Source organism: Neopelma chrysocephalum, unplaced genomic scaffold (genome assembly GCF_003984885.1).
Source record: "Neopelma chrysocephalum unplaced genomic scaffold, ASM398488v2 Primary Assembly neopelma1_65, whole genome shotgun sequence".
NCBI lineage: Eukaryota > Metazoa > Chordata > Aves > Passeriformes > Pipridae > Neopelma > Neopelma chrysocephalum.
In genome coordinates this window covers 7,909,502-7,932,400 of record NW_020897722.1, presented here as the reverse complement: position 1 = coordinate 7,932,400, position 22,899 = coordinate 7,909,502, and the positions used below count along the sequence as shown (strand labels likewise).

General features: G+C 38.5%; 1 protein-coding gene across 1 annotated transcript in view; it reads right to left on the bottom strand.

Moving 5' to 3' along the window:
- Positions 1-22,899, bottom strand: part of DNAH3 (dynein axonemal heavy chain 3) — a 56,023-nt gene that overhangs the window by 4,827 nt on the left and 28,297 nt on the right. The window contains exons 33-57 of the mRNA XM_027683534.1: positions 22,121-22,297; positions 21,765-21,856; positions 21,138-21,357; positions 20,193-20,327; positions 18,855-18,966; positions 18,073-18,314; positions 17,363-17,463; positions 17,179-17,284; positions 16,353-16,482; positions 15,639-15,875; positions 15,140-15,243; positions 14,101-14,395; positions 13,441-13,620; positions 12,359-12,482; positions 12,110-12,266; positions 11,045-11,188; positions 9,801-10,467; positions 9,526-9,691; positions 8,987-9,203; positions 7,899-8,081; positions 6,816-7,014; positions 3,737-5,878; positions 2,579-2,804; positions 2,011-2,255; positions 485-601 (exon numbers count right to left, since the gene is read on the bottom strand). Coding sequence (XP_027539335.1) covers positions 485-601; positions 2,011-2,255; positions 2,579-2,804; positions 3,737-5,878; positions 6,816-7,014; positions 7,899-8,081; positions 8,987-9,203; positions 9,526-9,691; positions 9,801-10,467; positions 11,045-11,188; positions 12,110-12,266; positions 12,359-12,482; positions 13,441-13,620; positions 14,101-14,395; positions 15,140-15,243; positions 15,639-15,875; positions 16,353-16,482; positions 17,179-17,284; positions 17,363-17,463; positions 18,073-18,314; positions 18,855-18,966; positions 20,193-20,327; positions 21,138-21,357; positions 21,765-21,856; positions 22,121-22,297 — 6,718 coding nt within the window. The remainder of the gene's footprint in view (positions 1-484; positions 602-2,010; positions 2,256-2,578; positions 2,805-3,736; positions 5,879-6,815; positions 7,015-7,898; positions 8,082-8,986; positions 9,204-9,525; positions 9,692-9,800; positions 10,468-11,044; positions 11,189-12,109; positions 12,267-12,358; positions 12,483-13,440; positions 13,621-14,100; positions 14,396-15,139; positions 15,244-15,638; positions 15,876-16,352; positions 16,483-17,178; positions 17,285-17,362; positions 17,464-18,072; positions 18,315-18,854; positions 18,967-20,192; positions 20,328-21,137; positions 21,358-21,764; positions 21,857-22,120; positions 22,298-22,899) is intronic.

Sequence of the window (22,899 nt, the reverse complement as noted above, 5' to 3'; positions counted from 1 at the left end):
AATAAGGAATGACAAGGCTGACAAAGGAGGTGCCAAAAAGCAGCTTATCTTTCTGAATAGCCACAGCAACCAAGTTATTTACACAGCTCAACACCTCCTGCTTTAAAACCCATGACTATTATCACATCCTCTGGTAAAATGCCAAAGTTTACTGTGTCAGGCTCACATTGATCAGCAAAGGTGAATCACAGGCCATCGATATTTTTATGTGATGTATATGAAGCAAAGACCAGGAGGTTTGCTGGGCCATTAATAATTCTTCTAGCTATATACAAGTCAAAACAGCAACATCTGAGGGTTTGGGATCCAACTCCAAGGACAGTTCAACTCCAGCATCTGCCAATAACAACCAATTGTATGTGGAGGGCCAAGAAAATAAACCTCAGTGGAATCCACTCAATTTATCAGGAACTCACGAGTTTGTCACTGTACCAGCTGAAAGTGCCCAGCAAAGTCAACACAGGAGAGGATGTAGTGCATGTACCTGTTAGATAGGTCAGAGCTTCAAATGGGATTTCTTCATATTCGTTCAGAAACATCTGGATCTGCTGCATACTTATTCTGAGGTCAGATTCGTTGAACTCATACGGAATATTCCAACCTGTTCAATTCAGAAAAGATACACAGGGCAGTGGTGCACTGTACTGACAGCTGGGCTCAGGAAATGATGGCATTGGTACCACACTGCTACCACAGAGCTGAAGATACCACCTGCCAGACAGTACCTAGAAGAGCCCTGGAATACCAGGCTGGTTACTGCACAAGGGACAATAGGACTCCACAACAATACTATATCCTAAGGCACTATTACCATCATTCTGTGTAATTAAAACATAAACAAACATAGGCATTTTGACATCACACTCTCCTGAAAATGACATTTTACTGGCTTGGTACTTTCAGTTAATCTGTTGCTATCTGGACACAATGAGAACAGAAGTTATAATTCATTTATTGATTCCAATTTTTCATCAACCTGCCCATCTATTAATACTGTTTGTGTATGACATTCAGAGTAACAGTGCAATAAAACAAACAAGCAAACAGGAACATACTCCAGATAAGAGAATCCTTCAGAAAACCTATACCCCTAGTGCAAACCAAAAATAGGGCTATTGCTGCAACTATCCTTCTTCCCCCAGACAGCTGGTCCCATTAAGCAGTAGATGTTGCTTTTGAAAATGGCCTCTTTGTCACTTTCAAAAATCCTATTTTTACTTTATAGAAATACATGAGTGTCTTCATACTGGCAGTTTAGTGTTTATTTAAATAGCTGCCTATTAGAATAATGACAGTGGCTTTCAGTCAAAATAATAACAGCAACCTGTTATGAGGAAGACAGACTCAGCTGGAAGACTGAGAACTTCATGTGCACCAGTGCAGAGCATAAACTTTATAGTGTTATAAAAATGGAATCTGTAATTCCATGAGTTCTATATGTCATGCAGAAATTCTATAGAGTTTTCCACATGTGTCAAGATTAAGAAAAAGCTGAAGCACGACTCTTATGACACACCTCTTTTCATTGCTGTGTTATGAACAACACACTGCAGCTACATAAATTTGTTTCACACCGAGTAAATATATGCACTGGCTTCGATAAAACAAAGTATGCATAACATAATAACAAAAGCAGAATTCAAGAAGGCACATCTTTCCTTACAAAAATTTAAAACTGGAACTGGATTTGATTGTTAGTGAAAACTACAGTAATAAATTGATAATTTAGTAAGCTATAATTTAATGTAATTACTGTCTAATATATTTATTTGGAAAAATGGTACTTTCTGGTTCTCCCCCAGGGTAATACTTTTAGTAGCTTCAAGGGTAGCTTTGCCTGAAAAAGAATTCCTGCAAATAACAACTTTTAAACTTTATTACATTCTGTGCAATGCAGGTTGCACTCTTGTAACACTGCTAACAATACTGCCTTCTTACAGAGACCCCAACAATGCATTTCAACACCACTAATCTTTTTTGAAACAAACTGCAAAATAATGTAAACCTTACCCAGTGGGCCAAAGTTTCTCCTTTCCTGTACAACAGCATGAAAAAAGCAAAGGCCAAACAGAAGTTTTTGCCACATCACTGGCTTTTGGCAGCTGCCAAAGAACACGGGGTCGGAGATGGGGTCATTCAGGTACGATCGGAGCAGGTTCACTCGAACACCTTTCGGAGGCTCATTCGTCATTTTGATGCCATTCTGGAGGATACTAACAGGAAACTTTTCTGATGGATAACTTGTTAACCACAACCTAAAAAGAAGTTTAAAAAGCACATTACCAAAAAATCATTAATACTGACAAATCCTGCGTGTTGATCACAGAAGACAAAGTTTTACTACTTGCTTAACTAGAATGATAACATCTAACTTTGTTCTGAAATGCAGGCAAAAAGTGGATTATATTGGACAGGTAGAAAAGATGACATCTTAATTATGGATCTTTATCACTACACATAAGCCATATCAATTATATACTTAGCCATTCACACAGAAGTAGTTTAATTTCTTTTTTGTAGTGTCTTCAGCAAACAAGAAATACTCCCATTAAAATGTGCAAAACACTGAGACGCCTACCTGAACTTTTCATTGGTATTCTCAGGCACTATAACTTCCTCACAGATTTTTTCCAAGGCAGGCATCCAGCTAGTTGCAAGATGGCAGTTTTGCAGCACTACCCAGGTTCCATCAGTAATAGCCTGGTAAATCATTTTTGCTGCTATTGGGCCCTGGCCCTGTCCAAGTGAAACGGTTTGGATGCTTGTACTTCCCATGCTGACATCATCAGCAAATTTTAGTAAACCTATGATGGCAAGTGTTTTATACATGCAAACAAAGTCTATTAGAAAGTAGAATATGTTCTATTAATCATTTTTATAGCAAAAATAAAGGGACAAAAGTCAACGCATACTGTAATTAAAGAAACCCAAACAAAACCACCTCAACAACCCAGAAGTAGTATCAAATGCTGTATCAGTCTGTTTCTGAGGCATATACTAAAATTTAGGGGTATAAGGTATTACAAAAAACAACCTCAAAGCAAAAACTAGGCAGGTTAAATGGCTGTCCTCTCCCTTGGCCCCAAGGGTTCAGTTCCAGCCTGCACTACAGCTCTTGACTCTCCCTGTTGCCTGGGTACAACTGTTTATGGGAGTTGAGCTGCAAATTGGTTCTTTAGATCTGGTTAAAAATAGCCCTCCAGCTTTGCTAGCAAAACCAGTACCTTCTGGAAATACATCCTTATGGTATGGCTCCATATTACAATTCTTTTGGCAGAAAATCAGATTTAAAAATAATCTGGGTGGTTATACTTTAAAGGACATTTAACAAATGTGTTTTAAGTGTGGCCATATACACCATTTAATTAGTAACTAAGAGGGAGGAAACTTTCTGGAGGAGGGGTTGCAACAAAGACAAGGGCAAGCCTCCAACACCCACTGAAAGAATTGTAATGCAAGTATAAATTATAAACTGGTCTGGATGCTACAGTCTGGTAGATCCCTAAATTGCAGCTCAGACACTGAGACATTTCATCACCACTACATTCATCCCACCCTCTAACAAATTTATTATCACTGTTTATATATGGGCAGATGCAAATGTTTGATATTCCATCATTGCTGTACTGTACTTTAAAGACAATTTAAGGATCAAAGGAAGGGGTCTATTACCAGTTTAGTCATACTCAGTGACATTTAACCAGATAAAAAAAGATATTTTTAATACCAATCTCACCTGCCATAGGATCAGCACCTGGTGATAATATAAAAATCAAAGGGGCACAACAATTTGAATCACTGTAACTTCTTCCAAGATCAAATGTGGGTGGTTCAATAAATGTCCTTCCCATATTTTCCACAATGAACATCTGCACTGCCGGGATAATTTTGTCGGGTCGCAAACATCTGAGAATAACCATGCGATCCAACCCCGTCAGCCCACTCCATGCATCTGGGAAGGCTTCTTCGTGGGGTTTGACAGAGTCATAGATGGGCTTCCACTTGGAAAAATTGTCTCTTACGTGTTCCATAAGTCCCTGGAGGTTTGTCAGGCAAGATGCACGAACGAGCTCAGCCCATGATTTGTTAGACAGCCAATCTGGAGCCGGATTGGGGTGAGGATTGTCAAGAGCAACACCTCCTGTCAGCAGGAAACGCCAAACCTCATCATCTATTTGGCCTTTTCCCTTCATAATACCTACTGTCAGAAGGAAGGAGAATAACACCTTATCCTTTTCAAACAGTGAACGACAGACATTATTATAGATGCTTACTGTGAAATGATCGGTTATATTTTTAATTCTCTGTTCTAGATTTCCACTCTTTTTGCTTTTAGCAATAGACTGAACATACAAGTTAATGAACCAAACCAATGAATACTGGTACATAGGCTCAATGTTTGCCATATCAGAGATGCAGAAGAAGACAACAGCTGAATGAACAGCAACTGGTTTATACCCCATTCGAGTAGAATCTATTTCCTGCTCAGTTAAAGAGGAAATTTTTTGCTTTTCAGAGATTTCTTCAGATAACTCTTTGGATGAAGACAAAATTTTAATTGCTGTTTCATCTTCTAAGATGTTTCCTTCTGAATGGGAAAGGACCTCCAGGATTTTATCTTCTATTTCTTTTAGTTGTTTCTTGTTGGCTGCACTTTCTATAATGAGTTGATTTTTCTTTTCTTCTAGCTCAGGCTTTTCCTTTGCAGCTACAATTCCAAGAAGTTGGTCCTGAAGACCCAAAGGTGTAATCATGAAATTGAGTAGACAAACTTTCACAGCCACCTCAGGATAATAATGAGGATTTCTTAAGTGGGTTGTCATGTAAAACCTGAAGTCTCTTGAATATTCAATTATATTTTCCCCTAATTTCATGTATTCTACTCCTTGTTGTTTAAATGTTTGTTTCAATAAAATGGGTTCTATGAAAGCATCTAGTTCTTCACCAATATTTTCTAGCAAGACTGGTGTTCCAAGCTGAATAGAAGTTTCTAATGTCCTCACATAATGTGTGTCAGATAATTTGATAACTGACAGCTTGTTAGTTTTCTCCATATTTTTTATCCACTTGTTAGCTTGCCTTTGAGGATCTATCATCAAAGCCCATCTTCTTGAGTTGGAAACAATTATACCATTGTCAACGGAAAAAGAATCAACTGGCAATCCAGCAATCTGCCAGGCCCGGATTTTGACGGGATCCCCTAACGTGTTACTTAAGCTAAAATCACTGGAGCACGGGATGTTCTTCTCACTGCACAGAACCTGCCACTGCTGTTGGCACTTGAGGCGGTAATCGACAGTAAAGGCTCCCAAATACGCCACAGTTCCTGATGATAACAGCACATCTCCTACAAGGTCTGTGTACCGAATTCCTAACAATCGTGCAGCTTCTGTCCACCTCTCTTTCTCTCCACCCAGACCACTAATCAGCTGTTCAGCTCTCACGAGCTTTTGGGAACAGCGTTCAATATTATCTTCTAGTTCTTTCTTCTTGTTATTCATTTTGTCAAACTCATCTTGCAAAGCCTGAAGGCGATCAACTACCTCCTTCAGCGCTGCTTGTTTTACTCTTAACTTCTGCATTTGAACCTCCAATACTTCTTCTGCCCCTTTCAGACGTTCACGCTTTGGGGCGACCACCTTCTGAACACGGTCGTACACCTCCATGGCTCGCACCCACTTGCAAAGTCCTTCACAGGCAGATGAGACATTTTTTACGACATCTGGCTGAAAATCTGCATGACCAATGAACTTCTCTCTAATTCTCTTCATTATAGCAGGAGGAATATTATCCTTGTCGTATTTCTGTAATTTCTCAAGGAACTTGATATCTGAAAGAATTTTCTTAGCTGGCCCCCAGTAGTCTTCAATCATTTTACCTATATTGCAACAGAGACTAAAATCAGGCTTAATACATGCATGTTCAAACTGAAAAGAATACTTAGAAACATAATATGAAGAATTAACATCAATGATTTTGCAATGGAATTTTACGATGCAAAGACTGTTAAACAGTTTGGGAAAATTGCTACCTAAAGGAATTCAGATAGGAACTTCAGCATCACTAACCAGTGTAATATTTATTAATTGCATATTAATTCTAAATCAACCAAGCACATTAAGGGAAACAAATTACTATACAGTCTTTCTTAGCATAGTCTATTAGATAAATCAGTAACTATGTGAAAGTATTTCTTCCTAACCTAGATAAGACAGTTTTGGATGAAAGGCATTTATAGAATTCTTATTTTCAGTTATGAAGGGTTGAACTGTAAAGGCATAAGGTAGAAGAGAACTGAAAGAAAAAGGACTCTTTCCCACCTTATAAATTCTATGCAATCTCACAATTACAACAACAACCACTCATAAAAAGCTTGTTAGTCATTACCTATGGCAGGGGTATAACTAGAATTCTGCCTCCCGGCATAACTGATAGTCTGGAAGCAGGGATTACAGGGGGAAACAGAGGTGAATGGTGCACAGCATGTCTCCAGCTCCCCGAGTTTCTCCAGGCAAAGCAAAACTCAAGACTGGGTCAAAGCAAGTTGAAGAGATGACTTTGTGCTAGTGACTGGGATCATATTTATAAAGCCTGTACAACAGTGTTGAGCCAGGGCAGCATGTGACCATGGCCAAAGCAGCCTTAGCTATTCAGTGTACTTGTAAATCCCTGCTTGCCAAAATGCACTTTGAGTGCATGTCCATGTGGCTGCATTCACTCCAGAAGCACTTCACCAGCACACCAGCACACCACTCTACACCACAGCAGTACCCCACTCATTCCTAGTGCAGGGACAACAAAAGCCACATCATTACCACTGCCACTTGGGTCAGGTTTTCTCTCTGGTTTAGTTGACCTCATGATACAGATACTCTCCATGACGAGCTTAACAGGACCAGGTGGATTCTGCATGGATTTCACAAGAGAGATGTCTGAAGGATTCAGGGTATCAAGAGCTGCCTGTGCTGCAGCCAGAGCTGGCAGGGCCTCAGCAAGGTCTGCTTCACATTCATCCTGTTAAGACATTGGGCAGAAACCTGTAAAGCTTCATCCAGTACCAGGTCTGCAGCCTGATTACCCCACACAGCCCCAGAGAACCTTCTCTCTTGTTAAGTACCCAATAAAGAGACTCTTCACAACACTGTGCTTCTTGGAGAGAAAACTACTTTCACAATTTGACTGCATGGTTTAAAGAGAGAAGGTTTGTAGAGAAATCAGTAACTTCCATAAACTGAACGGACAGCTGAAAAAGCCAGACAAGCTTTCAAGATAACAGTCTGGTCTGGCAATAAGAATTTAAATAAAGGTTAGATACAGTTGTTCTTAGTTAAATCTTACAGCACTCATCAGGTGAAAAATGAATACTGTGTAGCTTAAATTCTTTATCTTATACTCAGATCTCAGCAGTTATCTGTCTTATCTATCCCTGACATTTCCAATTAGTCACAAAAAAAAAATAATTGAGGAATCCTGGAGCTTCCCACAGGAAATTATGTTAAAGACATCTGGCTATGGCATTATCTCTAAAGTTATGCTTAACAGAGCTCCCTACAGCACTGTGCCAAATTACCTCAGCTAACTCTAAATGAACTGTCTTTGGGCCTGGAGACAGTATAAACTCATTATTCAATTTGTTGAAAAATGAGAATATATTAGTACAGAAGCAAGAGCTCTACAGCTTTTGGAATGTGGACTAGAAAGGGAAGCTATGCAGTACCGTGAGATGCAGTCATTCTCCAAACAGCCAAAATTTACCGTGTTTGTATTAGGAACATGTCATTCATCATCACTTGCAACTTTGTTACTTTAAGAACTGGCTCAGTCCATTAACACATCATCACAGCTCCCATTTATTCAGAACCCATCCACAGCTCCAGGCTCAGGCCCCTGTGCTCTACCTTAATGCCCTGGGCAACAGCAGCTGCATCATTGGCCTCTTTTTCATCTGCTGACACTACTTCCTTTATTGCATCTACTTCAACTGTTTCCTTTTCAATCTTGACCATCATTTTTTCTGTTTCAGCAGAAGTTTCAATCAGTTCAGGCTGAAGGGCAGTCAGTTCTTTCTGCATCTCTGCAACCTGATGAATGTAACAGGAAGTCAAGAAAAGATCTGTATAAACATTGCCTGCATTTCACATCATGATGTCTTAGGAAGAAAGATCAGAAGACACTATATTAATACAATCTAAAAAGGGACATTTGATCTAAAGAATTATTAATAGTTCTCTAGTTTATTTTTACTAAGAGCTGTTTTATCTAACTGAATAGTTTTTTAAACGTATTTTTATCATCATCTATGCAATACACTTGCTTTTTTAAGATCCACTTCATTTCAAAAACGAGAAATAAATGGATTAATTCTATTTATTCCTCACAGTCAGTTTCAGTTTGTGAAATCCCAAATAATCCTTTACTGCATAAGTGGAAAACAAAATCCAAAAGAAATCTGGAAGGAAACAGAGAGTTGGTGACAGCAACAGCTGCAAACTGAATGTTCTTCCTTCAAAAAGTATCTGGAAGCCCTTTTACTTTGCATCTTGGAAAGATCAATCCCTGGATCACATGGGTTGGAAAAGTGGGTTATTTATCTGGAACTGATCAACTTCTTACTAGGAATCTACTCAGGAATTAATGTTTATTATTGTCTTACAACATTCTTCAATTTCTCCCCTATTTTGAAAAGGGTATTAGGCACCAGGATGCTGAGGTATGGATTCTCCATATAAGGTTTTGAGAAAATGATGAAATTTATAAGGGTTATTCTATTAAGAGCTATAATTCAAACTTAGAGATCACAATTTCTTAAAGTGGCTAAGCAGTAATCTAGCTTTTCCTGCTGGCTTTCCATAGAAAACTATTAATACCATCATGACCACAGTGAAGAGCAAATTTACTTAGTATTATTTTTGTAAATTTTAACCACACAGACCCCATACCTAAGGATGCATATGGCACATATTCAGCATTTTCATCTTAAACTTACTTGTAAAGATGCAAATTCAAGTTTTTCAAGTCCCACAAGATAACGAGTCCTCATCATGTCAACTTCTTCCCTTTTTTTATTCAGCAGACTCTTAAAGGTAAGAATCAATTCAACGTAGGAAGTTGGTGTCACGTAGTTGTGTCTTCGCAGTGTCGCGTAGTAGCTGACAGAGAGTTCTCTCACACTTTCTTGGAAATATTTGCATAGTGACACAACCCTAGAGAAAATTTTTCCACATTACATTGAAAGTACAGTCTGTCTTTATGTTAACTATCAGAAAATTACTCTAAGGTTATGAAATCAAATTAGTCTTAGGGAAGGCAGAGATGTATTTTCCCCATTATTAGAAATATTTTGGATTCCTTTCAAAGAATCATCAGATATATACATCTGAGTATCTTTGACTTGCACTGAAATCCCAGATTTGGCTTAGCTTTGCCCATTTATAAGGACAGTCTCCTGATCAAATATGCTGGGGGGCACACGGGGCAGGGGAACAAACATTTGCTTCATATGTTTCTTGACAGATAAACTCATACTCTTTTCTAATGTCATCTTTGAGTTCAATATCCTCTAAAAACTTGTTAGCAACCATCTCCAAAGCATCTGTAGGCCACGTTTGGAACCAGTCAATGGTGCAGCAGTTTATCAGTGAAGGGAACATCCGTAATCGATTCCGAAACGCATCTCCAATAGGACTCATGGCTGCAAAAATAAAATCATGGTCGTTACCTAAGTTTGTTTGCAGTTAAGAAGCAGAAAAAAACCCCAAACCTAAATAAAAACATTCTAAGAAACAACGTATTGAACAGACCTAAAACAATATGCAAATTCTTCTTCACCCTTTCAATAAAGAAACTGTACATAGCAAGGGGAGTGGCTTCAATCTTCCTGTTCTCCATCCTTGCTGCACCTTGCATTTTCTCAACAATTTCAGCCTTCTCATCTGCTGCAAAGATATTAGGCACATCACCAGTGTTTAAAAGCATGTTGATATCTTCCACAAACGATTCATCCTTTATTTGATTATCACAGAACAAAAAGGACACATTGGTGTTTCCAACACCTGCTTTCAGCATGACTTGTTTAATGTCATCTTTCCATTCATTGACTCCATAGGACTTGGTGATTTCAATCTGAAAGAGCTCAAAGGAATTCATGAAGGTGGCCAGCTTGGTCGCGCTCTGCCGGCCGCTCCCGCCAACCCCCACCAACAGCAGGTGTCCATTGTCCTGTTTCAATACCCTGCATATCCTGGAGATGTGCTCAATAGCAAACTTGAACATGACCAAGGACATTGGTGCTTTGCTGACATTGTTGTATTCCTCAAGGTAGTATTCCATCACGCTTGTCAGCTGCTTTAAGTCTGTGATTTCATCATATACTTTTACACTACTGCTGGGCTTTAAATAGTCTCCAAAGAACAGGCTGCGAATATTATCATCAGTGACTTTTCCAGTAGGTGAGAGATGGCTCAGCACCTAGGGAAGAGACAAGAATCAACAGATAATTCTATGTATTAGAGAATTATTTTCCTTAAAGTCACAATAATCTTTATCTGTATAGTACTGCTACTGTGGAAAGCACTGTTTTCCACTATTCTAGTTACTACCTTAGTCTGGGAAAGAATACTGTAGATTGACATGCAAGTTTCCACATATGCACACCTCACAGAGAGCTACTGCTGTCAAATACAGGACAAGTTCCCAAAAGGCTTCTCAGAAATGTACCCACTACACCCATTGGCTTATTCAAATAATTAACTTCAGTAAAAGCACAGATAAAAAAGCTGTGCAAGACATTTATTCCATTTCAGTTGGTCCTCTGTACCAACACAGAATCCCTTTGAAGTTATGAATCATTTTGATAAGAAGTCATTTGTATTAACTTGACTAAGAACATGTATAATACTCAATGCTGAACAGATCGTCCATGCTTTTTAAATGCCCTGCTTGAAATAATTCAAAATGTCTCCAATACTAATTTAATCTCAATGTCTAAGTATTTCTGAAAAGGCATCAGTCTCATTCTCGGTCCCAGCACATTACCCAAAAATACCTTATTAAAGTTCTGCTTGAAGCTATTTAATGTTGTATCTTGTACCATCTGAAAGAATACCTTCCTGTCATCCTCATCAACTAAGCGATCATAGAAAACTCTGTAAACCTCATGAATCCAAAGTCTGATCAGTTTGTCTCCATCCTGAAAACGTATATATGAGAAAACAGATAAATATAGCTCAGGCAGGATTTGTTCAAAAAGAAAAGGTTAGAAATGTCCATCTGGACCCTGCTATACCTTGTACTAAACTCAGTGGGAATCTTTCAATTCCAAGCCATTCAGCACATGGCTCAGCATCTGCCAACCTAACTGGATTCCTCATCTAGTTACCATCTTGTCCTTCCTGCCAATACAAACTGGGACTCTTATGTCAAGGCATTTTTCTCTACTGTATCAAATCTCCCCATTCTTCCAAGATATGGCTCATGGGCTCTAACTCAATCCCTTCTCAAAACCCCTCCTGGCTAAGATTTCTCCTGAATAGTTTGTGGCTGGTTTGTTCTGTTTCTGCACCAAAAACATTCCCCCAGCAGAAATAAAAATTTTAATACTCTTTTAACCTGACATTTTACTGGAGATGGATGAAAAAAGTAGAAGGGTGAAAATCATACACATCTATCAGTATTCACTTGTAGTTTGTGACAACAGGCAAACTCAGGGCTAAATTATTCAGTCATGTTCATAATAAGCTTGCCATTTATGAAAAGGAGACACTGAGTCTTTTCCCACTTTGTATATTAAGTTTGCAAGTTCAGGAGAGGGGACTGTCTACCTTGATGTACAAGTTTTAACAGGAGGACCTTGGAACTCTGGGTCCAACTGTAATACATTAAAGAATATTAACAAAACAACAGCTCTCTCCCTTGGAGATGGACAGAAAATATATAACAAGGTATTCAGGGACTATTTGGATTTTAAAACCTGTAAATCTATTAAAATCATAGTTCATGTATTTTGAGATATTTATTTATTGAGATATTTACTTATATATTTACTATTATAAAAATAATTTATTTTTTCCATTACTCTCTTTTATTTTAACATAATTAAACTACAACTTACTTGCAGATGAGTGTGTGGACAGAGCAGAACTCCTTTAATAACCCTGGAAAAATCCCGCAGATTAAAGACATAGTGGGATTTTGAAGGAGTTGGGAGAAAATTATCAACTGCCATTTTATAAATCACTGATGTCGCCTGGACCATCATCTTACCCAGCCTTAAGAAGGAAAAGAGGTACAATTTTAACTTCTGCAGATAAATCACAGGACAAAAGATGACAAAGGTGATACAGGAAACAGATCACATTACTTCAGAAATGAAGAGTCAAAGCCTTTGCTGAAGTGCCAGTCAGTAACTGCAGTAAAAATCTTGGTTAATATGTCATCGTTGAAAGAGCAGATCGATACAATATTCAAGTGCCGTGTGAAGCGTCCTGTAATACAACAGAAAGATGCAGAGAGATTTAAAATGTCCAAATATTTTTCCACCTCACCCCACCAACAATATTTGAAGCTGGCTCCAGCCACATGATTTTGTTTCCAGCAAATTTCTGCCCCAGCAGTGATGCAGAAGAAATATAAACTTGTTTCTGTTTTTTATCAGTATTTCACTTGGAATAAGTGTTTTGAATATGTAAAACATGCATCTTTATTGCAAGGCCTCTATTACCCAAATTTCAGCTCACTTCAGCTCTCTTGATTGTGATTGTGGCAGAACAAAACTTTACAAAATCAAGTACCTTGTTATTGGCTTTCACCTAAAAAGAATCAGTTTATACATTAGTAGATTTTACAAATTTAGCTATATCAGAATAGTTATTTTCATAAAGCCTTCTCAGAGCACATACAGTTATACCTATATCAATGTTTATATAAAGCAAAGTAGCCTAAAGTGCCCTATAACAGTGTAGGTGCAGCTACATTAGGACTTTTATTTACGTAGTTTTTTCGTTAGAAAATATAACTTCCCTTACGGTGCTGTGACAGGAATGATGGACTTGCAGGTAACATGCTTGTTAATTAAATGCAGGCAGCCTATCTTAGCAGTAGGAGATACAATTTCAGAAGAGAATTGCAAGAAGATGTGTTCCCTCCCATCGCCAAAAAATAGAAAATGGAAAAAGTGTCCATTCTGATTTTAGAATCACTTTCATCATTCAAGGTTTAATCACCATTAAAAACATTGTTTCTAATGTTGATTAAGGTACGGTTGGAAAAGGCACAGGTTTGAACTTGAACATACAGGCCTCCATTTGGAATGACCCAGCCAGTGAATGTATCTGTAGGTCCAGCAGTCACAGATAAATGTAGAATTTGTCATCAGCAAAACTGAACCCACCTCTTAACTTCAGTGACCCAGATAACCACTTCCCACAGCAATGTATTTCCTACCTGTAATATCATTCCTGCCTCCCCCAGGTGGACCCATGGCTGTAACAAGCAGCACATCTATGATATTAATCTGGGATGCATCTTTCTTGTCATACCAGTGACCATGATCAATCAATTGTCTGAGAAGCTCAATAGCTGGCTGGGCTCCATACACTTCCTTTTCAGGCATATTTAGGTCATCTATGGAGAACATGGACATTGAATAAAAAAACCTCAGTGTTTAGGAATTTAGTTTTCTTCAAAGAAGGAAAAATAATTGAACTAGAGGTAGAAAAAGGCTGCGTGTTGTTATTCTTGCTTCCCATTAAACTAACCAGAATCAAATGCTATTACACCTCACAGGCATAATTAGGGGTGATGGCTCAACTTAGTGTGGTTGGTGATTTTGTTTTATTTCATGTCATGTCTCACTGAAACTCTAAGAACTACTCTGAAGACAACCACCACTTGAACCTCTTGGCAGGGGACAGTGCTAATCCTTCAGTGATCCTTGGGGGTCCCTTCCAACTCATGAAATTCTAGGATTATGAACCTTTGGGTGCCTGAAAAAGGCCAAAGAGCACTGAAGCAATCCAAATTGACTAGTCTCAATGAACCAATTCCTTTGCCAAAAGCCAGAATTAAAATGATTTAAAAAAAAAACTGAAAAAAATGTCTTACCCACAAATATTACAGCTTCTTTCCCTGCAGGAGGTCCAAATACTCCTTTTTTTCTTCTATCAAGCTTGGACATAACAATATCCTGAGTTTGGCTAGCAGAGGTTCTTGCAGAGAAGTTGATGAAACTCGGGATGTATTTTTCCTTTGGAAGTTTTAGTAGAAAATTGTTTGTTATAGCTGTTTTTCCAGTGCCAGTGGGACCCACAAAAAGCAAAGGCACACTGTGTTCCACATATGTTTTAAGAAAAAACATTTGTCTGGCAGTTTCTATTGTTGGAATGGTCAGCTCAGATACCTGTTACCCAGAAAAGTAAAACAGCACATGAAAACCAAACATCTGATACCTTAATCAACAGGAATATTTGCAAGCAAATCCAGGAATCCTGTAGCACAAATGCATTTTTAAAAAATTCTGTTCTCTGAAAACCTAGGCTATAACAATGTTCTAGTAGATAGTATGAGATTCTAGTAGATAGTATGGCTCTACTTCTTGTTCAGTGCTTATTCAGTAAGTAGCAAAACTACCTATATTATGGTTCACAGACATTATAGAAGACTGGAAGGAGAACTGCAGAGTAAAGTATGGCTTAGTCCTGCTCCTCTACTCTCACTACTGCTCTCCATATCCCAAAGAAGCAGTAAGTCTCTGTGTTTGCTGTCTCTAAGTAACTCATACTTTAATATCATGAGATCAGCCACGGGAAACAAAAAAGAAGGAATGGAAATTCAGGCTTTGGCTTTTTCCCCACCATAGTTTCCCCAGTGTCAGATGCTATTAGAAAACAACGCAGAACCAAAATTTTAACCATCAGGCAATCTCAGGGCTCCATGTGCACCTGCAGTGCTGAACTTTCAGTATCAGTGTTACCAGAATTGAGACATAGCTGTGAAAAGGAGCCTACAGAGATTAATGAAATGTTGCAGAACAATCATTAAACAGCCTAATATAATAGGATCAGACCTTGCTAAGCTAGTTGATTATACCTCTAAATCATTTAGTCAAATAATTTTTTTCTATTATAAAGATACTAATGTGAACCTTAGCCCCAGGAGCGATAACTTGCTCTTCTTTTGTGATGTACTCTGTCCACATGTGCCACTGCCCACTGCCATGCTTGTGAAAATAGAAGTCATAAACGTTCCCTGTTAATTGAAAAACACAACATAGGAAAACTCACTGATTAAATAACAGACTTCAGTTATTTTAGTGTGAGATGTCCAACACTGTGAGATAATAGAAGCTTTCTACTATGCAAGATAGACCTCCCCTTACCCCCACCTCACCCCCCCACCGCCATTATCATCACCAAATTATTTTAGGTCAGATGCAGCAACACTGTTTGAGTACAACAGGAGGCATATGCTACTCCTGGTTAAAAGAGCCAGGAAAGAGCACCCAACTGTGCAGCCCAAGGCTTGGCAGATGGTGGCTCTGCTGCAGACTTAACATCTGCCAGACACTCTCTATTCTCCCTTAAAGTGACAAGTTTTCTTACTGCTTTATAAAAGGCCAGGCAAGTACAGTTATGAAGAAGCACCTTTTTCTGGGAAGATATTGTTTTTGGTAAGCTTCACACTTTTAGGGCGTGGGTTTTCCTCATTCATTCCCATTAGCAAGTTGCGGTAAAACGAATCAAATTTTTTTCTGCTGTCTGCATCGATGATCCCACCAACTGTCCACACCAAGGCAAAAAGGAAAAGGCTCTGCAGCCACGAGGTGATTTGCTGACTAGACATGACTTCCTGCTCCTCTTCCTCAGATCCCTGTATTTCATCTAAAACACATATTTTGGATTTTAGTTAAATGCCAGCAATAACCATAAATCCCAATGCAAAATACATTTTTGCAAAAGTATTCTGAGACAAAGTTAGAGAATTGTCTTCAGTGGTACAAAGTCAATCTACAAAGTGAGGATCTTGTCTGTGTAAAATACTGTTTACAAATAAAGTTAGAAGAAAAAACATTTACAAGAGGTCCTAACTCTTTTCTTCCAATCTCAGCAAACAGTGAGCAAAACGTATGGAATATCAGTTTTGTAATGACACCAGTTTCCAAATGTGAAAGCTCTGTATGCTAGTCAAAGAACTATTATTAATACTGATCATTGAGACCACTGAGTGTGTTCTGTGAACTCAACAGTAAGGAATTCCTTTGGTATTTCCTTGCATCTGATAACTTGTATTTTATCACAGGACATGGCAGGGGAAAAAAGAAAAATTGAAATAAAAAGAAAAAGGCTCAGGGTACTTACCAAGCAGACAAGTATAGAGCTTCATCAAGCTGTAACTCAGATGAAGAGGGGATGTTTGTACAATGGCTTTGCAACGATGGTGAATAAAATCTAAACAGGGCTGGACTAGCCACATAAACAAGTCATCGACCTACCAGGAGAAAAGGAGATGGATGTATAACAATTCAGGATTTGCCACATTTCCCATTGTCCCTCAATTCACTCTCAATAAAAAATAAGGCATCAGAAATTCTCCAGGTTGGCAGAGAGAAGATCAAGAAAGGATTTGTGTGAAGCAGTACTGAAATGTTTACAAAGTCACACCATCCTTATTTGATGGTGACAACAAGTTGCATCTACCCAGTTACTAATCCAGGCAGCAGAGCAGAAGCTCAGCCCAGGGAGATCCCTGCTTTGCTTAGAAAACTGTCCATAAAGAGCTCTTCAAGTCTTGGTACTTCTTTTGATCGTAATTTCCTGCAAAACCTCAACAGGGGTCTTGTCAAATCACATGAATAAGCTTTCTACAGCTCCAATCCTAGTATTATTCCAATTCTTTTACTAGACTTTGATGCCAAGTAATAGGAATTTTAAATTTTGGTTAAAAGCTGATTCCCACCAACACCTACTTTTATTTGCATTTACACTGAAGACATACAATACACAACACAAAGAGCTCTCATTTATGCAAGCAATGAGGTGATAAAAACCTTGAAGATTAAGCTGTTAATGACAATAATAAAAAAAGTTCTGACTCTGTATGCCTGCCTTCAAGTAGGTAAACTATGAATGTCACCTTACAGTTAATCTTCTAAACTAGACCCATGTGAAAAATGAAGTCTCGCACCAGCGCTCGGTGTTCTTCCTGCAGGTTTGGAGGCAGAGTTTTCAGATAGGAATCCTTCAGTGGCTTCCAACCTAACTGTTGTGGGTCCATATAGATCATACCACACCTGGAAAGAACAAACACCTTTGATATAGGAATATATGTGCAAGGTGGAGCAGTTCAAGCTTGGATGCTTTCACATTACCTGCTGACAGTTGCTGGAGATGCCTCCTCTAAGTCCGCTGGCTCAAAGATTAAACTCATTTGTGAATTCATCTGAATTATTTCACCACTCATTAAGCATAGCTAGAAGAAGAGCATCACATAAACATGGTCTAGTCATGTCATTGCTGATCAACCCAGTCGAAGCAATGTCTGGCATAAAATGACTGAACATTCTAGTTAGTGTCACTCCTCATTCAGTCATTTGTATTCTCACAATACACAATATTTTCTGACCTTGTCTCAACTTTTCCATGTGTTACTGTAAGGCTTGCAGAGACACAGAGAACAATGCTCTATCTTTAAATAACTCTGCAAGAAAAAGCCATTACGACCTGTAGCTTTTTTTTAATTCATTTATTCACTAGGTAATTTAAGCAAGTTCAGTTTTCAGTCACAGAACCGAGTTCATGCATTTCAGTTTCCTAAAAGGGTCAATAAAAGAGCCTCACTGAGCAATCTCATTTCAATAAAGAAGGAGTAAGACAAGGCTTCTAGGGAGAAGTAACAGGGTAATATCATCTAATACCATCCAAACCCACTCATACAATTAGGAAAATTAAGAGATGCTTTTAAGCACATCAGCCTTTACCGAGTCCCACGTGTCCTTTGACTAATGTAGTAACAATATTGCTACTACCAAAATAAAGTATGTTTCTTCAAGGACAAGGTTATGGGCAAAAATTAGGCTACCTTTTTATTATCATCCAGCACAGTGTTCATGTTCTCTATCCAAACTGCATCCACTGGGCCATCAAAAATAATCCACTTGCGATCGTCTGTGGTAGAAGATGCTTGTTCCCTGAAGGCCTTTGCAAGAACTCCATCTGACCACTCGTGACTGACAGGATCAAAACTGCCATACAGCTGTCCCATAGTAATGGCTTTGGGATTAATAACTTTGTATTCAACAGCAAATTCATCCATGCATTTTTCTGTGTAAAAAGACAAATAGATGAGCTTGAGAATCTGACAGGTTAGTTTCATTCAACAACTGGAGTGCAGAACAAGATGATTCCTGAGGATCCTACTTTAGCTGCTCAAGGCAAAATCCCCCAGATATCTGGCAGTAAACAAGAAATTCCATTACTTGTACAAGGGAAGTAAGAAGTCCTCTGTACAAAACACGTGAAAAAATGAAAAAGCAGAGCAGCATAGATTTCATATATTTATGGGAGCTTCTTACAATCTCCCTATCAGAGCTAGTTTTTTCAAGAGTATTATGCACAAATACAACGCATAACAAAATTCACAAAAGCATAAACACATTAGTATGGCTTACTGTTCCAGTAGATGCAGACAAATATACTTCTGGACAAATATACCAGCCAAAATCAGTTAAACAAACAGAAATTTTGCAGTCAAAAAAGCAGAATATAGGACAATTAACAACCTTGGCATATGTCAGCAAAGGAAAAATATTAGTCATAGAATGACCTTAATTTAATGAGAATTTTGTGGCTGAACAATGTTACCTGCACACAAATCTGCCAGGGCTCCAGCCAGCACTTTGTATGAAGAGGTCTTCCCACTCATAGGATCTCCAACAATCATGAAACCATGGCGCACCAGCATCATTTCATAGACCTGTGTCACGGACGAGAGATCGGCTCTTTAGCACAGCACAAAACAAGCATCATGAAACCAGAGGTCTCTCTTCTGCATTCAGATGTGACAGGACAAAATATCAGTCAAAGATCTGCACTCTGTTGGCTGATCAAATCCTTAATTCAAATCAGAGGGCAGTCATATTTTCATGGCAATTCTCACAGATATAATTTAAGAAGTCATTGCCCCGTGACATCCCGCCTTTCTCCTTACTAAATGTTATCCCTCAGCTGTAACAACATCACTGTACAGGGTCAGTGCACTAACCAGACACTGCAGATCACAGCCCAGCAAAAGCCTGAACTGCAAATCAATGGCTACCAATGAATCTGACACAAATGGATTGAAACTCCAGCTCTGAGGATTTGTCATATGACTGGTCTCACAGAGACTGACTTTGGACTGCAAGAGTAGTAATGTCTTCAGTCACACCACAAGATCTTGTCTAAGCTCAAGTCGAAGCCTTGACAAAACACCTTCAAACAGACCTGTAATAAGAACCCCTAAGAAGATTCTTTTTTAATCTCAAGTTAAGGCTGACATTTTCTGGTTTAGCTTAAATTCCTAACCATTTAGTACTACCCCTATTTAAAGGAAAGACATAGCACAGTTTGCAAAGCAGCATAAGGCAAATCTGAACAAAAGCCATAAAGTCTGAACTGCTGTTGGAGAGGCCACTCATGACCTTGCCCCAGACCACACATTTTTACCCTTCCATCACCCTGTCACTAGGCTGCACTACTCACAAGGAAAAAAAAGTTAAAGGTCACCAATACTTTATGGGAGAGAGTGGGAACACAGAGCTGGAGGTGAAGCATAAGCAAAGTGAGAAATGTCACTTCTTTCAAGACTTCTCAAGGACACTGTGAACAGAACTGGGAACAGGGCCTGACTCCCAGTCCAATTCTGTTCACTAGCCTACACTGCCTCAGCCAGCAACAGATTCAGTTCAATTTTCTATCCTGAACCACAAGACCTACAGTGTGGCTGCACACATGAGCTCTTTCACAGGCTGGCTAAATTACAGAATCACTATGAGCAAATCAGGCTTTTATTCTGTGATTTTCACTCAGTAAAATACCCCATTTGTAATATTCCATTAACTGATATGGGAAACTATCAGCTATTCATTCATGACACAGACAGGGAACGAAGAGTGTTTCTGCTCTCATGCTTTTCTTCCCTAGAAGTATGAGAAAATAAACCTGAATAATTTTTCCAATAAACCATGGAACTGGTTGAAGATTCATCTTCTCAATATTTTTAGTTAGTGCCTTGATAAATAGGTCATAGTCTGGTGTAGGAAGAACCACTCCAGGAAACAGGTCAGATATGATACCCTGTTAAGGAAAGACAAAATAGAACACTACTTAAACACAGGTTACAAAAAGGGAAAATTCCCAAAGCATAAAAATCTACAAGTAAAACAAGAGTCATACAGAAAACAGGAGATTGAAAGCAAATGTCCTCAGCTGGACAAAATTAACTTCCAGGCAAACTGCAGTCATGGAAATTTCCTGTATGCATGAAACAGAAACCAGTGCCCGCATTTTTCATAAACACACTGATATTGTAAAGAGAAGTTTGTCCCCAAAAGTATTTCAGGATAAGGATGTGAAAGTTGTTGAAAGAATTTCAGTGATTAAGTAGAAGGGTATGTGTTGCAAAATATCAGAGCAGTGACTGTGTGTGCTTGTACCTTAGCTCTTAGTCTTTAATATTGATTGGTTTGTAGCTTAACATAGTCTTTATTTTCTATTAAAGCAGCATGCAAACAGAAACTTCATAATTTTTATTCTGACTTCAAATTTCTAATTGAGCTTAATTTCATTGTCCACATCTCTTTTTGCAGAGCCAGAATACAAACTTCAAAGAATGATTTCTACAAATGAAATAGCACAAGGTGACTTTTAGCAAGAGATCTTCTAAAACATTCTATAGAATAATTTAAAAGGCACCACTGAAAGTTTGCTTCTCAAAATAATCCTAACAGAACCAAAGAGTTCATCCAGATCAGTGGACTGAAAACTGACACTAATATGACATCACCTAGATCAAAATGTTCCAAATGAAGATAATGATCTATTTCTCTAGGTTCTTTTAATGGATCTCATTAAAAAAACCTCAAACACACTGGCCTGATAGGTTACCTGAAACAATGGTACATCCTGTGACAAGAACTTGGCCAAATTAACATCCATCAAAGCCCGGAGTAACAACACACTTTCATTTTCAGTTGGGTACTTCAGCTTTAGGTTTCCTGCTGCTGTCAGGACAGATTTGACTGCACGCATCCCATAGTCATAGTGGTGCTGGGACGACAGCTGCTCTGAGCACAGACGGTACGTGGCAACGATTTTCTGGGCAAGACTGTGGATATTAAAACATAACATGTAAAATGAAAATATGTCACCATGCAAGGAAAATCCTTAACATACACAAAGTAACTGCAGTGATTATAAGACATATCAGCTGACAAGATGGCCCAAAACACCTGGGAAGCAAGATTATGCCACGGTAGAAAATGTGTGTGCCATTCAGGAATTCTGTTTGATATTATGTTTCGTTTTCTAAAAGATCCAGTGTAGAAGTGCATATCTGTCAACATGAGGTGGTGAATGGGAATTGATGATAAAGCAGGAGATTAAAAAGTACTTTCTGGAGAAACAGAACATGGACAGCCTTCTAGAATGATTTGCCTCAAACACACATATATGCCTTATAGAGGAATGAGATATATCAGACTCAACTGAGATGGAAAATTTAGCATGTCTTACCTCTTAGAGTCCAGAAATCCCATTGAATAAAGGGAAATTTCCCCAATCAAGGCATAATCTGGAACCATCATGGCAACTGTTCGGAACAGTGCCTGTAAGGAAAAAATAAGAACCACCTTTTGACTATGAAATATGGCAATAAATTGTGCCAGTTTTGTAGGAATATTCCAGATCATATGGTGTCATGTTCAGCAGAAGAATCAAGCGAGGGCACGTTCGGAATGATGGTGTTTTTCTTCCCAAGTAACCATTACACACATCAGTGTATTATTCTATTGCTGACTTTTCTTATTACAACAGACTAGAAGTTGCAAATTCTGCTTAATTTCTACAAGAAATCAGGATTTCAGATTTACCTTCAGATTATCAGGCAACTCTGCCCGTCCAGCATACCCAGGATTCATCGTGATAAACACAGCACATGTAGGATTAAGAGAGAGCTCTGTCCCTTCAAAGATGAATTTTTTGAGTTTGCGAATAATAGCTTGCTGGATGCTAAGGATTTGTTGGGCAACTACAGATAATACTTCAACCTAATACAGACAGAACAGATTGGAAAACATAAGACACTTGGAGACAATATAAAATGGCTTTGTTTATATCTTTTGATGGCTATCTTTGCATTCCTCCGGGTGAAAAATCACCCTGTGGCTGATAACTGAGCCTAAATATTAGCTGCATATTGAAGGCATCTTCTGAAAGTTAGTGCCACCATTCTCTATTCAACCAACACAGACAGATCAACAGAGACTTCTAAAAGCCTCCACAGGGAAGTGCCATGTGCCTGTGTAGACATCTAAGTTAGTTGGACAGGAACTCCCTCTGGAGGCCTCTAAAAGCACTTTCCCTTCAACTCAAATGACATAGTTTAGGCTCTTCACAAAGACTGATTGATTCAACGCCTCAAATTGAGGGTAAGGAATGGGTAAGGCTACCCAGTGTCAATCCTCAGTGTTTTAAAGTATCAGGGTAACAGAATATAACGTATCAGGGTAACAGAAAAGGAATGCTAACACTTGAATTCAGTAGAAAACAAGCTACAGCAGAAAAATGGAAAAATTAAGGAGTTAAGAATGCTAATACAAAATAGAATTTAATGAAATTTCCACATTTACTAGCGTGTACTTAAATCAAA